Raw genomic sequence first — 18,914 nt, forward strand, 5'->3', positions numbered from 1 at the left:
ACCTTGACTTCCTGTTGGTTATACTGTATTTCTCAATTAATTTCAAACATTCTTTGTGTATTTTTCCAGTTGCAATTTTTGTCTTGCCCCTGAGCTATGAGAAGCTCCTAATCTGGTAAATAAGTCTGCATGATTGCTTGACACTTGTCAGTTCAGGGCGGCACAATGGTTAGCACTGCCTCACAGTGCCAGGGATCCAGATTCAATTCCAGCCTTGGATGACTCTGTGTGGAATTTACACGTTCTCCCTGTATCTGTGTGTGGGTTTCCTGTGTGCTCCGGTTTCCTCCCACAGTCCAAAGATGTGTGCGTTAGGTTGATTGGCCATGCTAAATTGCTCCTTAGTGTCCTGCAATGCTAGGTTAGGAGGATCAGCAGGGTAAATATGTGGGGTTACGGAGATAGGGAATGGGTGGGATTGTTGTCAGTGCAGGCTTGATGGGCTGAATGGTCTCCTTCTGCACTGTAGGGATTCAAACATGGGTGGCAAAGTAGTTAGCACTGCCTCGCAGCGCCAGGGATCCAGGTTCAATTTCGGCCTTGGGTGACTGTGGTGTTTGCATGTTTTCCCCATGTTTGCGTGGGTTTTGTCCGTGTTCTGGTTTCTTCCCACAGTCCAAAAGATATGCAAGTTAGGTTGACTGCCATGCTAAATTGCCTCTTAATGTCAGGGGGATTACCAGGTTGAATGCATAGAGGCCAGGACCTGGGTGGGATTGTTGTTAGTGTAAGCGTGGTGGGCCGATTGCCTCTTTTTGCACTGTAGGGATTCTACGAATGTCATGTAACTGATGTTTCTCTTTGAGTTTCTTCCCAAATCCTACCTTAAGCCAAGTGTGCACATGATTTTGAGAGCCCTCGGACTCTGCCAATGCTATTTGTGAAGTACCTACCAGTTATAGAGTTGTGGACTAAATATGTTCAGGATTTGCCTCTCAAGAAATGGCTTCAATCTCACCTAGAGAGAGAAGAAAAGCTGACCTATTCTGTGCACCTTACACTAACTGAATTGGAAATTTTGACATAGTGGAGACTGTATGAAAGGAAGAAGGATAAAAGTGAACAAAAAGTGGTCAGTTTGGCACTTTCTTTACGTTTGTCTCTCACTGAAAATCCGATGGAGACTTGGTACTAGCTTTGAAAATACAGAATCAGTTAGCGAATGAGTGCTGTATAACTGCTTCATTGGGTGTGCCATATAGCCTTACTCAAAATCCCAAAGGTGGACAGCATTTTGTATACCTACCTGATGATTAGTTCCAATGACCTGAACACCATGTGTTCTATTTCGCAGGCGTTCCCTGCAATACATGTTTAGTAACAGTTTGGAAGAATTTCTGTCCCCGATATAGGTTTGAAATAACTTATTTTGGGTAGATCATCAATGGTCCAGGTTATTGCAGTGATGTGAAAATGAAGGATGACATTTGGAAAATTATACCTATCACTGGGTACAAAAAAACCACTGTCTTGCAGTAATTAAATTCACATGATTGGCAGTAACTGCAGAGTGCACTTGCAGGAGCTATTCCAGCTGGAAGTTATATTTGTTAGTTGTTGGCTTGGACCCTAATGAAAGTTATCATTCAACTAATGCTGCAATCCAGTGGCAGGTTATAAGGTTTAAAGCTTCTTTGTTATTGTCACACATAGGCTTACATTAACACTGCATTGAACTTACTGTGAAAATCCCCTATTTGCCACACGCCAGCACCTGTTCGGGTACACTGAGGGGGAATTTAGCATGGCCAGTGCACCTAATCAGCACATCTTTCGGACTGTGGGAGGAAACCGGAGCACCCGGAAGAAACCCACATAGACGTGGGGAGAAAACACAGACTCCGCACACAGTGACTCAAGTCAGGGATTGAACCTGTGAGGCAGCATTGCTAACCACTGTTATCTCGGTCACTGAGACCAGTTAACTGAGTCTGAAGATAAAAAAAGAAACGCCTGGTTTTGGGGGGGGGGGGGGGGGGGGAAACCCATTAGAATAAAGAGCAGATAATAATTCTTGCATAGACCTTTCTTCAGAGATGATTGCTAAATAAGTTATTTTATATCCCCCAGTCTATTTGCTTCGTTCAGCCCTATAAAGGGTATTGCAAAGAAACTGCTCTTAAAACGTGAAACTTTCTCTTTTAAGATGCTGACAGGTCTGCTGTGTGATTACAACATTCTTCTGCTTTTAAACTGGGTCCAAAGTCTAGGCTGCCTGGCATTTATAATCAGTCCATCTTCCTTGACAGTTAAACCAACCCTAATGCCCAAATTGGCAGCAGAGTGGAATTTCTGTCATTCCATTGGCTGTTGAGACTACTTTTAATCCCTGAATGTCCTCTGACGAGCAAATCTTTCTACTGTATAGAATACTTCTGTTAATAATCGGTTTGACCTCGGACCTTCTATGTAAAAGCATATATAATACTGAGGTTATTTTTTTTAAATGTGTTTTAGTTCTGTCAGCATATTTTCATGCTAATTCCTGGATCATCTGGGGAACAATTATGTTGGAAGGATTAAGTTTCTTAACTTGGTTTGTGAATTTTTCTGGTATGAGCCGAGGCATAGAAATTTAACAGTGTAATTATAAGTGGGTGTGTTACATCAGTGGTCACTTCTGATGACGGGAGGTTTTGGTGCCAGCTGTATTTGTGTCAGAACACAGATAAATGTCTTTTTAAAGGCAGAGATGGAGCAGAGAATGAGGGGTTGGTGTTGGTCCGTTCACTAATCTTAAACTTTGAATTTTCAGTCTTGTGGCTATGCTTCTCCCTGCTCTACCCCTACCCCTTCCTCTGGCTTCATGTTTGTATATTTGTCTAGCAGAAAGACAAGCTTCATTAGAACACAGTAAACCCAGTTCCAATCAAGGAGCTACACACAAAACATTAACCAGTCTTTTCATCTTTTGAATATTGATAGATCTACTGTGCATCTTCAACTTTTTTTGTCATTTTGCATATTCATTTTAGATCAGAAGTTTAAAGTTTATTTATTTTTATTAGTCACAAATAGGCTTGCATTCACTGCAATTAAGTTACTGTGAAAATCCTCTAGCCCCCACTCGCCGCACTTTTTGGGTACACTAAGGGACAATTGAGCATGACGAATTCACCTAATCTGCCCATCTTTAGAGTGTGGGAGGAAACTGGAGCACCCGGAGGAAACCCATGCTGCTACAGGGAGAACGCTCAAATTCTACACAGACAGTGACCCAAGCCGGGAATCGAATCCGGGTCCCTGACACTATGAAGCAGCAGTGAAAATTTTCAGTTGATATATTCTGGCATGTTTCTATTGTATTTTGTAAGCAGTAATGGAAGTTATTCGTTGAGTTTTTAGAAAACATTGAAATCATAACTTGCATACCAAAATTCCATGATGTGTGGATAACGTCCTTTCTTAAAAATTATTTTTCTTGTTGACACAGGGCCGAGTGGTAGAGAATATTTCCAAACGATGTGGTGGATTTTTACGGAAACTTAGCCTGCGAGGGTGCCTCGGTGTTGGTGATAACTCTTTAAGGTAAAAACGTGCATTATCTTTTGGTGATGGATGATAAAATGGTACTGTTATATGCCTATATTTTCACAAATGGTGATGTAGGGTAAGGCTTTCAATGATGGCTAGAGTTTCTAGAACCAGGCTCAATGCAGTTAAACATCTGCAGTTTAAACTAGACCATAGAATCCCTACTGTGCAGAAGGAGACCATTTGACCCATCGAGTCTGCACTGACCACAATCCCACCCAGGCCCTATTCCCATAACCTTACTTATTTATCCTGTTAATCCCCCAACACTAGGGCCAATTTAGCATGGCCAATCAACCTAACCCACACATCTTTAGGCTGTGGGAGGAAACTGGAGCACCCAGAGGAAACTCACACAGAAATGGGGAAAACGTGCAAACTTCACACAGAGCCAAAGCTGGAATTGAACTGGGAGCCTGGCACTGAGAGGCAGCAGTGCTAACTGCTGTGCCACCTTGACCCATGATGTATACAGTCTGATTCATTGAGAGATATTGAGATATGTGCCAATTTGTTTTAAATGTTATATATATAGTTGTTGCTTTGACTTCCACATGCCATAAAATAGCTTCTGAGCCAGTTCCAATTGCTAAAACTAAGGTTATTTCTATCTGTCTGATTGGAATGTGTTCTAGCTGCACATTGTTGTGGTCAACGCTATGCAGCTGTCTGAGATAGGCGAAATGCATTTTCTAAAAGGCAATAGAAAGCTATGCTAACCTGTTTGTTGCAGGGTGAGGCCTTGCTATTGTGTGGTAGGTCATGCAAAGTGCGGAGATTTCTAGAATAGCAAGCTGGGTCATGGTTCTTTGTAGTTTTTTTAGAAAAAGCATTCAAAATTCTGAGCATTGGGATATGATCAGAATGTGTGTAACTAGGTACCTGCTGACCTGAGCCCTATTAACAATAGTTATACTTTTACAAACAGGAGTAAGCCTAGATAGACCCTTTTCTGCTACTTAATTAAATAATATTGTTGCCTCATGTCACTTCCCATCATTGCCAAGCAGAAATTCCATTTATCTTAGACCTGAAACCTTAAACTGTCTCAACATTTCACAGCCCTGTGCTATTCTTTGTATGAGGAAGTGTTCTCTGATTTAATTCCTGAATGCTATAGCTCTAATTCTAAGATTATGTCCTGCTGTTCTTGATTTCCCCCATTAAAGGTACTGGTTCCTCCATATGTAGTCTATCAAATACTCTTGTCATGAAATCTAAAGCCATCAATGCGAGTATTATATATTTGGCATACTGTGGAGTTTCAAAATATATTTGTCAATTTAAACTCTCAAATTCAAATGAACAAAGACTTGAAAGGGGAAAATAATTTTCTTGCCTCATCAAGAGGGGTATACACCTTGAGGAGTATAGTGAAAGTAGAAAGGAACTTAAACAAGGAATTTGGAGGGCTGAAAAGGGGCATGAAATGTCTTCAGCAAACATGGTCAAGGAGAATCCCAAGGCTTTTTATGCATATTCTCGGAGCAAGTGGGTAGCAAGAGAAAGGTTAGACCCACTGGAAGACAATGGAGGGAAGTTACGTGTGGAGCCACAGGAAGCAGGTGAAATCCTTAAAGAGTACTTTGTATCAGTATTCACCAAGGAGAAGGACATGACGGATGTTGAGGTCAGGGATAGGTGTGTGAACGCTCTAGAGAACATCAAAGGAGGAAGCGTTGAGTGTCCTAAATGGCATTAAGATAGACAAGTCCCTAGGGCCAGATGGGATCTATCATAGGTTACTATGGCAATACTTCATATCATCTTTGACCACAGGTGAGGTACCAGAGAATTAGAGAGTAGCCAGTGTTGTTCCTTTGTTTAAGAAAGGAAGCAGGAATTATAGGCTGGTGAGCCTGGCTTCAGTGGTGGGGAGAAGGTACTGAGACACAGCATGTTCGCACATTTGGAAGAAAATGGATAGTTAGTGACAGGCCTCATGGTTTTGTGTGGGGAAGGTCATGTCTCACCAACTTGATTGAATTTTTTGAAGAGGTGACAAAGATAATTGATGAGGGAAGGGCTGTGGATGTAGCATATATAGACTTTAGTAATGTCTCATTACTAACTGCAAAAACTAAAATCACATGGGATTTGGAGTGAGCTGGCTAGATGAATACAGAACTGGCTTGATTATAGAGTATAGAAGATAGAAGCGTAGTGGGTGTTTTTCAGGATGGAGATTTGTAGCAAGTGGAGTTTTGAGGGGATCTGTGCTGGAACCTCTGTGGTATATATAAATGATCTGGAGGAAAGTGTGGAGGATCTGATTAGTAAATTTGCGGATGACACAAAGATTGGTGGAGTTGCTGATAGTGCTAGGCATTGTCAGAAGATACAACAGGATATGGATAGATTGGAGACTTGGGCACAGAAATAGCAGATGGAGTTTAATCCAGACAAATACGAGGCGATGCATTATGGAAGATCAAATTTAGGTGTGAATTATAATGTAAATGAAAGAACCCTTAGGAACGTTAACACAGAGGGATCTGGGCGTGCAGATCCACAGTTCCTAAAAGTGGCAACAGAGGTGGCCAAGATGTTTAAGAAAGCATATGGCATGCTTGCCTTCATCAGCTGGGGATTGGGTACAAAGATTGAGAAATCATGTTGCAGCTGTATAAAACCTTGGTTAGCCTGTATTTGGAGTATTGCATGCAGTTCTGGCCACCACACTACCAGAGGATGTGAAAGATTTGGAAAGGGTGCAAAGAAAGTTCACCAGGATGTTGCCTGGTTTCAAGGATGTTCAGTATGAGGAGAGGTTGAATAAACTAGGACTGCTTTTACTGGAAAGACAGAGGCTGAGGGGGAGACCTGATAGACGTCAACAAAATAGACAGGGTGGATAGTTAGAGGCCTTTTCCCAATGTGAACTGTCAATTACAAGGGGGCACAGGTTCAAGGTGAGAGGGGGAAAGTTTTAAGGGAGATATGGAGGGTAGCTTTTTCACACAGTGAGTGGTGGGTGCCTGGAACATGCTGCCAGAGAAGGTTGTGGAAACAGGCTAAGTGGCACCTGAATGGGTACATGAATAAGAAAGGAATTGAAGGACATAGACCGAGTAAGGGTGGAAGGTTCTTAAGTTCAGTTAGGGCATTGTGATTGGCACAGGTTTGAAGGGCCGAAAGGCCTGTTCCTGTGGTGAACTTTATTTGTCGTTCAGCCTACTGAAGTGATGTTATTATTTGGGACCTTTTGAACTTTGACATCTGTACCTGGAACCTGAGTGTTTTCCATAAGGGCAGCATATTTGCCTGAAGGAAAACATTTCTACAATTTATCATTCATCAGTTTTTCTTTCAAAAGCATAACTTTCAAACAGATGATGTAGTAGATATCCTCAAATATGAAAAGTAAACTCAGACTTGGTTGTTTATTGTATAATACTAACAGCAATAAGAGATCTGTTGGATACTGGTAACTTTGAACATGGATATATTGTTCATAGTGAATCCAGGGAAGTAATCATTAACTTCAGGAAATATGAAAGCTTAACTAGCCACAGCTAATTATTACTTTGCCAGTTTGCAGTCTTCGTCCTGCTGTGTCCACAGTTAAAGGTTAATCCAAGAATAATCTGAGTACTGTACTGTAGGCCATGCATAATGTTCATCTTTCATTGATGTGAAAGATGGGATGTTTGCCCTACCAATGAAAGACCTCTCCTCTATTTTTTTCACTACTGTGTAGCATAATATTCAGCCAACTAGAAATATCCAGTAGGATCTTGCCCAGCAATAGTTTTGAGCCATGAGGGAAAAGTACCAGTTGAATTAAACAGTAGGGGAAAAGATAGAAGTCCAATTGCGTGTTGTCAAACTTTGTGGGCCTATCAGTTTTTTGTACTTTTGTTTTATTATTGTCACAAGTTGACTTACATTAACACTGCAGTGAAGTTACTGTGAAAATTCTCTAGTCACCACACACCGGTGGTGCCTGTTCGGGTACACCCAGGGAGAATTTAGCATGGCCAGTGCACCTAACCAGCACGTTTTTCGGACTGTGGGAAGAAACCAGAGCACCCAGAGGAAACCCGCACAGACTCCACACAGACAGTGACCCAAGTCGGGTCCCTGGCGCTGTGAGGCAGCAGTGCTAACCACTCTGCCAAATTAATGCTCTGAACATGACTGACTGTATTTGATAACACTTCTGTGAAGCATTTTGAGACATTTGTTACACAAAGGGTATTTTTAAGAAGTTTTTGTTTGTTATGCACAAAGAAGAATATTGATTCAGCATCAATGTGTGTGTGTGTATGTATGTGTGTGTGTATATATGTATATGCACTTGCTGGAAATATTCCGTTTATTCTAAGTGCATTTTACTGTAACTGTTCTCGTTTTTTGTTACTCTAGGACATTTGCTCAGAACTGCAGGAATATTGAACAATTAAATCTGAATGGATGCACAAAAATCACAGACGCGTAAGTAAGCTGAATGCAGTAATTTGAGAGCGAGCTGTAACCTTTGCTCCTCATCCAGGTTTGTATTAAAAGAAAAACAAAGGTTGAAGTGCAGGAGGCCACATTGGTTGGAAAGACAAGGAAAAACGGATAAATTAGGAAGTGATCACTCTCACTGGATACGCTATATTTATTTAAGAAAAACACTTTACCCCATTTCCCAAACGAAGTATCCACTGTTTAATCTGCAAAAATAACTGGAGAGGTGTGAATTTCTGGCGAGCTGTACTTACACCTGGTTTATGAGGCCTCATCCGTGGTAATGCACGAGCTTTTCCTTGATATTATAGTTGATTTCGAGTAGAAATGTTAACAGTTACCTTTCACTTTGTGCATGTAAGGGAAGGTGGTGGCGCAGTGGTATTGTCACTGGACTGGTCATTCAGGGGCCCAAGGTAATCCTCTGGGGATCCAGGCTTAATGGTGAAATTTGAATTTAAAAAAAAATCTGGAATTCAAGTCCAGTGATCATGAAATCATTGTTGACTGATGTCTAAACCCATCTGGTTCACTAATATCTTTTCGGGAAGGAAATCTGCCATCCTTACCTGATTTGTTTTCTATTAGTATCACAAGTAGGCTTACATTAACACTGCACTGAAGTTACTGTGAAAATCCCCTGGCTGCCACACTCAGGCGCTTGTTTGGGTTCACTGAGGGACAATTTAGCATGGCCAATGCATTTAACCAGCATACCTCTCCGACAGTAGGAGGAAACTTGAGCACCTAGAGGAAACCCATGCAGACACAGGGAGAAGGCGCAGACTCCGCACAGACAGTCACCCAAGCTGGGAATCGAACCTGGGTCCCTGGCGCTGTGAGGCAGCAGTGCTAACCACTGTGCCACCATGCTGCCCCTGTCTGGCTTATATGTGACTCTCAATGATATGGTTGACTCTTAAATGCCACTCAGTTCAAGGGGCATCTAGGGATGGGCAATAAATGCTGGACGAATAAAAAAAATATAAGTAGCTTGTGCAATTGTAAAGCAGCAATACACTCTGACCTTGACTGAATAGCCTGTTCCCACATGAAGTGTGGCATGAGGTGGGATTATATGTTAATGGTCTGAAGGGAGAGGAGGAAAATGCAAAAGTATCTGAGTGCTTTTTTGATGATAAATTGTAGTCACAGCATAAATTGACTTTTTTTAAAGCATTTTTGATGAAGCAGGATCACTGATGCTGGGAAACTAGCTTTATAGAATGTAGAAATATGGAAACAGTGGTAGGCCATTTGGCCTTTGAGCCTGGTCTACTATTCAATTACATCATGTCTGAGTTTACTCACTTGAGTTCCATGTCCATTGATACCCTTACCTTTCAAAGTCTAATGACCTTGGTCCTAAAAGCTTCAACTGATTTAGCGTCCACAATCCTCTGCGAAGAAACTTCCTAATTTCTCCTGCTATTTGTGTACAAAAGCACTTCTTGACTTTGCTCTTGAATAATCTTGTTTTGGATCCTTTGACCGGAAGAAAGTTTTCCTTTGTCTGCTTTGCTAAATCTTTTATCGTTTAGCCATATCAATGAGATTCACCCTTAAATCATTTTTACTCAAGGGAATATAAACCAAGTTTATTCAGTCTGTCCTCATAGCTTATTACCTTGACCTTGTCATTCTGGTACGTAAGTGCTCTCCTTGGCTAATTATATCTTTCATGAGATGTAGTGCCCAAAACAGAATGCAGTATTCCAGAAGGGACCTGACTAAAGCTGTATGCAGCGGAAGCATAACTTCCTCCCCATTGTACTTCAGCCCACTTAAGTAAAGGCCTGTAGTTCATTTGATTATTCTTTTATATTTGTCCACCAGTTTTAAGTGATTTTTGCAAATGGATACAAAATTGTACCTCCAGAGTTTGTTAGCTTTATTCCATTCGGAAAACACTCTAACCTATCTTTCCTTGGTCCAAAGTGGATAACTTCACATTTCTCCACATTAAACTCCATTCATACATTTTTGCCCACGCAGTCTATCAATGTTCCTTTGCAACTTTCTGCTTCTGTGTACACTCTTTACTGAGCTACCTAACTTACTGTCATCAGCAAACCTGGATCTACAACTCTTCCATTTTTTGTAATACATCATTTATAAATATAGCTAAAAGCGCAAATCCCTGGAGTATTACAAGCCACAGGTCACCAGATCACATACTTTTAATAACTATTTTGTTTCCTACTCCTGAAGCAATTTCAAAACCACGCCACAAGGTTATCATGAACTTTGCTTTAATTTTTACTAATAATTTAAAGTTTATTTATTAGTGTCAAAAGTAGGCTTACATTAACACTGCAATGAAGTTACTGTGAAAATTCCCTAGTCGCCGCACTCCGGCGCCTGTCAGGGTACACCGAGGGAGAATTCAGCATGGCCAGTGCACCTAACCAGCACGTCATAAGAACATAAGAAATAGGAGCAGGAGTAGGCCATCTAGCCCTTCGAGCCTGCCCCGCCATTCAATAAGATCATGGCTGATCTGTCGCTGCTCAGTTCCACTTTCCCGCCCTCTCCCCATAACCCTTAATCCCCTCTCTTATCAAAAACGCATCAACCCGCGTCTTAAAAATATTTAGCGAGGCAGCCTCCGCCACTTCAACGGGCAGAGAATTCCAGAGATTCACCACCCTTTGAGTGAAGAAGTTCCTCCTCAACTCCGTTCTAAACCGCCCCCCTTTTATCTTGAGGCTGTGCCCCCTAGTCCTACTGTCTTTTTTGTCTTTCAGACTGGTGGGAGGAAATCTGAGCACCTAGAGGAAACTTATACAGACTGTTCAAAAACAGTATCCCAAAGCTGTCAATGAACCCGGATCTTCGGCACTGTGGCAGCAGTCTAACCACTATGCCACTTTGGAGAGGAGCCTGACAAAATGCCTCTGCTATTCCATGCAGACAACATAGGCACTTGGGTTTAGCTTTGCTGGTGACATCCTTTAAACACTGCACTCTCTCCTCTCCTTCTCTATGTACGGTATGCTTTGTCTGTCTAGCACGTAAGAAACAACACTTTTCAGTGTATACTAATACATGTGACAAATCAAATGAACAAATTCAATTGGTCAGATGTGACTTTCTGTTAAGAAATCTGAGAAAACTCTCTGATCAACTCAAATGTCCAAGTGCTCCGTCAAATCTGTTCCAAATACCCGGTTCTACTAACTTCCCACAGTTGATGCGGGACTGACAGATCTAACCCTATTTTTTTTTCTTACCCTCTTTAAATAATGGAGAGGCATTTGTAATTTTCCAATCCAATTATGCAGCCCGGTGCTGTGGTTAAAATAAATTGATTTGCACAGTAGAAATTGCAAGATTGTTAAAGCATCTAGATTAATTATAATTATAGTTGCTGAAGTTAATTTTGTTCCTTTTCAGTGTCAGGTTCTACACCCCATCCACCCCAGGATCCCTACTTCAAACAACATTGCAAGACATTAAAATGCTGAACGATCATTTCATTTTACCTGATAAGTTTACTCTTTAACTGGAGCTCAATTAACTTAGCTCAGCATGTGAGGCTTTCGTGAAAGTAAATCTTGCTGTTAATTAAAACAATGGTTGCAAAGATTTCAGTCTCTTGCTGTTTCTATTATTGGAAGAATGAGACAGTGCTGGAAATATTCAGTAGGTCAGGCAACAACTAATGGAGAGAACAAAGGAGGGCGGAACCTCATCAAAATCATTGGAGAATTACTCTTGAGTAATAAAATTAGGAGGTGGAATGAGGATTGGCTTCTTGATAACTTACAGGTTGTACTTGTTTTACAGAACCTGTACCAGTCTAAGTAAATTCTGCTCCAAACTAAGAAGCCTGGACTTAGCTTCATGCACATCAATCACAAACCTTTCTTTGAAAGCTCTGAGGTGAGTTTCAGTGATAGAGTTTCCATCCAATTTGTTTTGTGTTTGTTTAACTTGTAGTGTGGCTTAAGACCACTTAGTGTCTGTGTGCCTGTAACCTTGAATTTGTGCTGGCAATAGGCATTGACTTTTGGTAAATTGCTGAATTATTGATGTTCCACTGATTTAAATGTATAATTGTCATATAAATATTCTAACAATATTTGGATCATGATAAGAACCAGTATGCCTTTGAAAAGGGACCTATTTTCCATACGCCAACAGAAAAATGATGGGCTGGATTGTCTACTGCCCTGCTTCTGGTTTGAAGATGACTGAGGCACATAAAATCCAGCGGGTGGCCTTCCCACTACCTGCTCCCAGCTAGCCTGAAATTTTAGGGGGAAGAGGCAAGGAAGGAATCATGTGGCCTAGCCACCATTGGACTTAGAGGCCCTTAATTGATGGCCACTTGAAGGCAAACCCATTGCCACTGGTATTTAACCTACAATGGGGTGAGGTCCATGCCATGTGGAAAGCCCAGCAGCTTTAGCTGCACAGGCTGATGTCGGGGAAGTAGTGGATGGTAATTGTCCCTTTAAGGGCAACACAACAGAGTAAGGCTCAATCACCACATGATAGCTTGCAGAATGGAGGTTAGAAAAGAAGAATGAGGCAACAAAATTCTTGTTAAGTTGGTTACTTCAAATTTGGAGCCAACATTGATAATTGGAACACTCAGCTAATGTTTCCTTTCTCTCTCATAAACGTAGGCTTTTTGTCACCCCCCCCCCCAACCCAAAACCCCTGGAGAGTCATCGAGATCATGTGACTTGCATGACCAAAAGCAACTGTATGGACTTATCACAGTAATTAACAACTCAAAATGCTTTCATCTGCTCCTCAATTTGATGTCAGTAATTGTTTGTTCTGACCCTGGTGACACACTATTGAAGTACTGGCATACAGCAGCATTAAAAGGTGGGACAGTGGTTTGTATTGAGGGTCTGCGCACTACCTTTGCATCACTAAATGCTTATTGTAATGCTATTCTTCAGGGAGGGTGGGGATATTAGAGACATCTAGCATCCCTGCAGTTCTAAATGAGGCCATTCAGCACATTGAGTCTGCACTGACAACAATTCAATCCAGGCCCTATCCCCATAGCCCCACATTTACCTCGCTAATCCCTCTAACCTATGGATCCCGGGACACTAAGGGGCAACTCAGCGTGGCCAATCAACCTAACCCACGTATCTTTGGATTGTGGGAGGAAACTGGAGCACCCGGGGAGAACATGCAAGCTCTACACAGACACAGTGACCCAAGCTGGGAATCGAAGCCGAGTCTCTGGCGCTGTGAGGCAGCAGTGTTAACAACTGTATCGCTTTCTAGGGATACCCAGGCATTCTCTTTGGCTGTGGATGGTACAATGAGACCTCAATCCAGTGAGACAAGACTGCTTTACTACTTAAATCATGATCGTATCAAAATAAAAATGTTCTCCAAATGAAATTTAATGTAGAATTTAAGATGAAGTCCCATTTTATGTCAGGTGAGGTCAGGTCATGCTTTGATCTTGGGCCTGGTTATATTTTTACTGCTAAGCATGATATCCAAAACCTATCGAGCTTTCTCTGAATGACAGTAACCCAGATTACTAATCTACACCATCTTGTGTGAAGGGTAATGCCAATGTGAAATATCATGCCAATCGGGAAAAACAGGCTGGTGCTTTAAAAAAAAGTTGAAGGGAAGTAAAGAGAGTCTGTCTTTTGCTGCATTAAAGGCAGAAGTCTAAAATTTTATAAGCACTAGTTTTTGTGATGCAGGAGAACATTGAAGTAGTCGTTTTCCTGCGCAGTACAGTTTTGCAGGATCCATTAGGCCACATTTCTAAAAGCAGACAATCAATGGTAGTATGTTGGGCATGGTAGGGTAGCAGTTATGTTGCTAGATTAATAACCAGGGGGCCTTGAGACCAATTCCCACTTGTGCAGTTTGACAATTCTTTGGAGTGACCATGAAGCTGTTGATTTACCATTTTATCCAAAATACAAATGTGCCTCGAGGGAGGACTCCAGCCATTCTTACCTTGTCTGGCCTACGTGTGATTTCTGCCATGTACCAATGTGGTTGATTCCTCAATGTCCCCTCAGCCTAGCAAGCTACTTAGTTGTATCAATGACTAAACAAAATAGCAATTCAAGATGCAAGCTACCCTTGTAGCAATGAGGAATGGGCAGTATATGCTGGTTTTATCCAGTGGTTGAATTAACCTGAGGACATATGTTATACAAGTATGCAATGTAATCAAATGCAGGTTTAGAATTTGTACCATTAACTGTAAATAGCCTTGCACGTGTTGGTGATAGCAACTAAACACTCAGATTAACCGCAGTCTTGAGCGCTTTATAATCTTGTGCATTGATTTTATTTGCGATGAAATTGCAGCTTCTGATTCTTTCCATAATCGGCAGGTTCCAATTTTTTGAAGATCATGATGCTCCTTGGAGAGTCTTAACCTCTTCAATATCTTTGATATCATCAGGGAGTCATTTGTAGTTGATTAGTGAGGAAACTGTGTCCCTCTATCAGTGTGGCTGTAAAAGGAAGTTTGATTTTTAAAGACCTGCGACCACAATAAGCGTGATATATTTACATGTCTGAACCACAAGGGAAATTAGAGTTGCACTTCTCGCTCTTTTTTTATAATGAATTAACAGATCTTCGGCATTGCTCAGTGAGTTAATGCTTGCATTGTGTGAGAGAGGGGTGCATAGACTGCAGAAAAGATTTCAAAGGAAGTTTGTGACAGATTGCTCACTGTCAAGTGGCTGCAATTTCCCAGATCCAATCAACAACATCTTTTATTTATATCATAGAATTCCTACAGTGCAGGAGGTGACCATTTGGCCCATCGAGTCTGCACCAACACAATCCCACCCAGGCCCTATTCCCGTAATCCCACATATTTGCCCTGTTAATCCTCGGGACACTAGGGACAATTTAGCATGATCTGCATTAGAGTTTGTATCATAAACTGTAAGCCGTCTTGCACGTGTCTTTGATTGCGGCAGCTAAACTCGAGTCAATTAATCGCAATCTTGAGCACTTTGTAATCTAGTGCATTGATTTTATTTGCAATTAAATTGCAGCTTCTGACTCTTTCTAACCCTAACCTGCACATCTTTGGACTTTGGGAGGAAACTGGAGCAACCAAAGGAAACCTAGGCAGACATGGGGGGAATGCGTAACTCCACACACTGACCCAAGGCTGGAATTGAACCCAAGTCCCTGGTGGTGTGAGGTGGCAGTCCTAATCACTGTGCCACCATGCCACCTATTGTGCCTTAATATTATTAAACATCCCGAGGAACTTCAAAGGGGCAATAAAAATATGACAAGCTAAAAACTTTGAGTTGAATTTGAAAAACACTCTTAAATGAGGGCGGTGAAACAAGAGAAGTGTAAGAAGGAAATTCCAGAACTCAAGGCTTAGACAACTGGAGGCAAGGCCAAAAATGGTGGAACGATTAAAATTGGGGGGGTGCTGATGAGGCCAGAGTACAGATATGAGGGTTTATGAGGCTGTAAGAGATTATGGAGATAGCGAAGGAAAGGTCAGGGAGGGTTTGGTAAACTAGAATGAGAATTTTAAACTAAAGATTTTGCTTAGACGTTGTTGGTCAGTGAACACAGAGATTAGAGATGAAATGGGATTTGGGTGAGAGTTTAAGACCAGGGCAGCAGATCTTTAAATGTTGCCCAAGTTTACAGAGGGTACAAATGGGAGGCCAGCCAGGAGTGCATTGGAGTGATCATGTCTCAAGGCAACAAAGGCATGATTGAGGGTTTCAGCAGCAGGCGAACTGAGGCAGCAGTGAAGTCAGGTGACAATGAGGTGGAAAAAGATAAGCTTAGTGCAAATATGTGGTTGGAACTCATCTCGAAGTCAACTGTGACATCAAGGTGGCAAGTAGACTGATTAGCTCTCAGAATGTTGCCTGGATAAGGATGTAGTCTGCAGTTGGGGAACAGAGTTCTGGGTGTGGACTGAAATCGATGTATCCGATCTTCCAATATTTAATCGGAGGAAATGTGTGATCATCTACTACTGGCTGTCAGATTAGCAGTCTGATAATTTGGCAACAATGGAGAAGTTGAGAGTATTGAGCTAAAGCTGGGTGTCATCGGTGTACGTGTGAAAACTAACACTGTGGAATGTTTTTATACAATGGAGAACTCTCAAATAATAGAATAAAGTAAACACTCCTTGTAGCTTCTGTTAAATGCCATGCCATTGTTAAGTCATCACATGGCATAATATCATCACTTGCCAAATTATGCCTGATTTATGATAGTGGGGAAAGAATGAGTGCGCAGATTTGTGTAACTTTGAGTAGCATGTGCACAGTATGTGTAAAAGTGATGCATGTTAAGGTTGACTTGTAAATCCTTTGAATTTGGTTCTCATAACTTGTGACTCTGTCAACATCTTGTTGTGGTCTATCCTCTTAATTTGTTGCACACTTTTATTCTATAGTTAACTGATTTTAAATGACAATATTTTACTCTATCATTTTTAGCATGATAAAGGGAGTAATGTTTTTCAGTCCACCAATGTAATTTTATTATTGAGAGTTTATTCAGTGATCCTGCACTTGGAAGTTTGTTTAGAGAATTGGCACAGCAGCATCATAGCCCTTTCACCAACACGTTCTCCCAGTGAAGAAATCTTTCTTGCTGCAAGCTCAGGATCAGTGAATCTAAGCTTTATACTGCTTAAAATCACAATTGCAGTTTTTTAAACTGCTGTTGCAAGTCTACAATTATTCTTGAAGAATTGTGTTTGTTTCCAGTGAGGGGTGTCCACTTCTAGAACAGCTGAATATATCTTGGTGTGACCAGGTGACGAAGGATGGGATCCAGGCACTGGTGAGAGGCTGCGGTGGATTGAAGGCTCTGTTTCTTAAAGGATGTACGCAGGTCTGTGTAACGATCTATCGTACTAAGGGTTATGTTGTGTGGTTGCCTGAACAATGATGGGAAATAAATTTTGAGTCTGGCAATAATTGATTCTCTCTCTCTTCTTCCTCCCTCCCTCCCTCCCTCGCCCTCCCTCGTCCTCCCTCCCTCCCTCGTCCTCCCTCGTCCTCTCTCCCTCCCTCTCTCATCCTCCCTCCCTCCCTCCCTCTCTCGTCCTCCCTCCCTCCCTCCCTCCCTCTCGTTCCCCCCCTCTCTATTACCCTCGTTCCCCCTCTCCCCCCCCTCACCCTCGTCGTCTCTCTCTCGTCACAAAATGAAGGTTTATTTGGCTCACTTCTTCCTAAAGGTTGGGTACATCAATCGCTAAAGAGGCACATGTTATCGTAATTGAATTTTAGTTGACACTGATACTCTTTTGTTAACAATGGCTAAATTAAATAACTTTTTTATACCTCTTTGCTACATATACAGCTAGAAGATGAAGCTCTGAAATATATCGGGGCCCACTGTCCTGAGCTCGTCACACTGAATCTACAGACCTGCTCTGTAAGTACACTTAATGGAAGATGGGAAACAATTCAACTTTTGCAAGAAAGTGATGGCCTGCATTATTAACTGTCTGGGTTCTCTAGGAGAGCAAAATGTGTCTTGTAAACCAAAAGAGAAAATGCTGGATAATCTCAGCAGGCCTGGAAGCATCCGTAAAGAGAGGAAAGAGCTGAAGTTTTGAGTCTAGATGACCCTTTGTCAAAGCTGGTGATCTGGACTTGAAATGTCAGCTCTTTTCTCTCCCTTACAGGTGCTGCCAGACCTGCTGAGATTTTCCAGCATTTTCTCTTTTTTGGTTTCAGATTCCAGCATCCACAGTTATTTGCTTTCAGCCAATGTTTAACTCACTGTCCCTTCTCTTCCAGGAATGTATCTTGTAAACTTGTTTTTCTAAGAAGGCTACCTGGAAGCAGTGTTTTACTTTTTGCTTAAAAATGTTGCATTTTGTCAATTATTAGTCAGATTTCAGTACAGCTCAGCCAGATTTCTAATTTCAAGTATTCTTTGTTTAATGTTCATACTGAAACTTAAAATATTTTAACGTATGACTTGGAACTGTTTTAACCTTTTAATAACAGTTATGCTGTTAAGTGAGATTAGTGAGACTATCTTGACATAAATGTTGGATTTGACATGAGTAACTTCTAACAAAATTAGAGTCATGGGGAATTGAGGCGTCATACCCAATAGAAAGCAAGATGGAGGCCAATAACCTTCATACATCACTGCAGGGGTGCCTCAGGATCCTAGGCTGAACTATCTTCACTTTCTTCAACGATCATCCCTCCATCGTGTGGTCAGAACTGGAGATGTTTGCTGGTGAATGTGCACCACTGTTTATGAATCATCAAATACTGAAACAGTCGGTGTCCCTATGCAGCAAGAAATGGATAATATTCACGCTTGGAATGATGAGTAGCAAGTAACTTTGATGCTACATGTGCCAGGCAATGACTATCTCCAGCAAGAGAGAATTTAACCATTGCCTCTTGACAGTCAATGGCATTACCATTACTGAATCCACGCCGCTCATCAACATCCTTGGGGGAGGAGTGGGTATTACCATTAACCAGAACTGGGCTATGAGAGCAGACATGACGTAGAGATGCTGGCATTGGACTGGGGTAAACACAGTAAGAAGTCTCAGAACACCAGGTTAGAGTCCAACCAGTTTATTTGATAGTAACCTCAGAAGCTTTTGGAAACGGTGTTCCTCTGTCAGGAGTGTGGAAGGTTCTGATCGGAGAAGGTCATATAAAGTCACACACAGTTTACAGAATACTGATTAGAATGCAAGTCTTTACAGCTAACCTGCTAGTCAACTCTTAAAGATGCAGACAATGTGAGTGGAGATAACATTAGCATAGGTTAAAGAGATGTGTATTGTCTCCAGACAGGACAGTAAGTGAGATTTTATAAGCTCAGGCTAGTCATTGGGGTTACAGATAGTGCGACATGAACCCAAGATCCTGGTTAAGGCCGTGCTCGTGTGTGGAACTTGGCTGTCAGTTTCTGCTCAGTGACTT

General features: G+C 41.6%; 1 protein-coding gene across 2 annotated transcripts in view; it reads left to right on the forward strand.

Annotated features, from left to right (window-relative positions):
* LOC145358994 (F-box/LRR-repeat protein 20) overlaps window positions 1–18,914 on the forward strand; it is a 133,451-nt gene that overhangs the window by 92,163 nt on the left and 22,374 nt on the right. For both annotated transcript variants that reach the window (XM_080213352.1, XM_080213351.1), the window contains 5 exons: window positions 3,434–3,528; window positions 7,903–7,971; window positions 11,779–11,874; window positions 16,713–16,839; window positions 17,311–17,385. In XM_080213352.1, the coding sequence (XP_080069478.1) occupies window positions 3,434–3,528; window positions 7,903–7,971; window positions 11,779–11,874; window positions 16,713–16,839; window positions 17,311–17,385 (462 nt within the window). The remainder of the gene's footprint in view (window positions 1–3,433; window positions 3,529–7,902; window positions 7,972–11,778; window positions 11,875–16,712; window positions 16,840–17,310; window positions 17,386–18,914) is intronic.

The sequence above is a fragment of the Carcharhinus amblyrhynchos genome, chromosome 27, assembly GCF_965287045.1.
Source record: "Carcharhinus amblyrhynchos chromosome 27, sCarAmb.v2.hapA, whole genome shotgun sequence".
In the NCBI taxonomy this organism is placed as follows: Eukaryota; Metazoa; Chordata; class Chondrichthyes; order Carcharhiniformes; family Carcharhinidae; genus Carcharhinus; species Carcharhinus amblyrhynchos.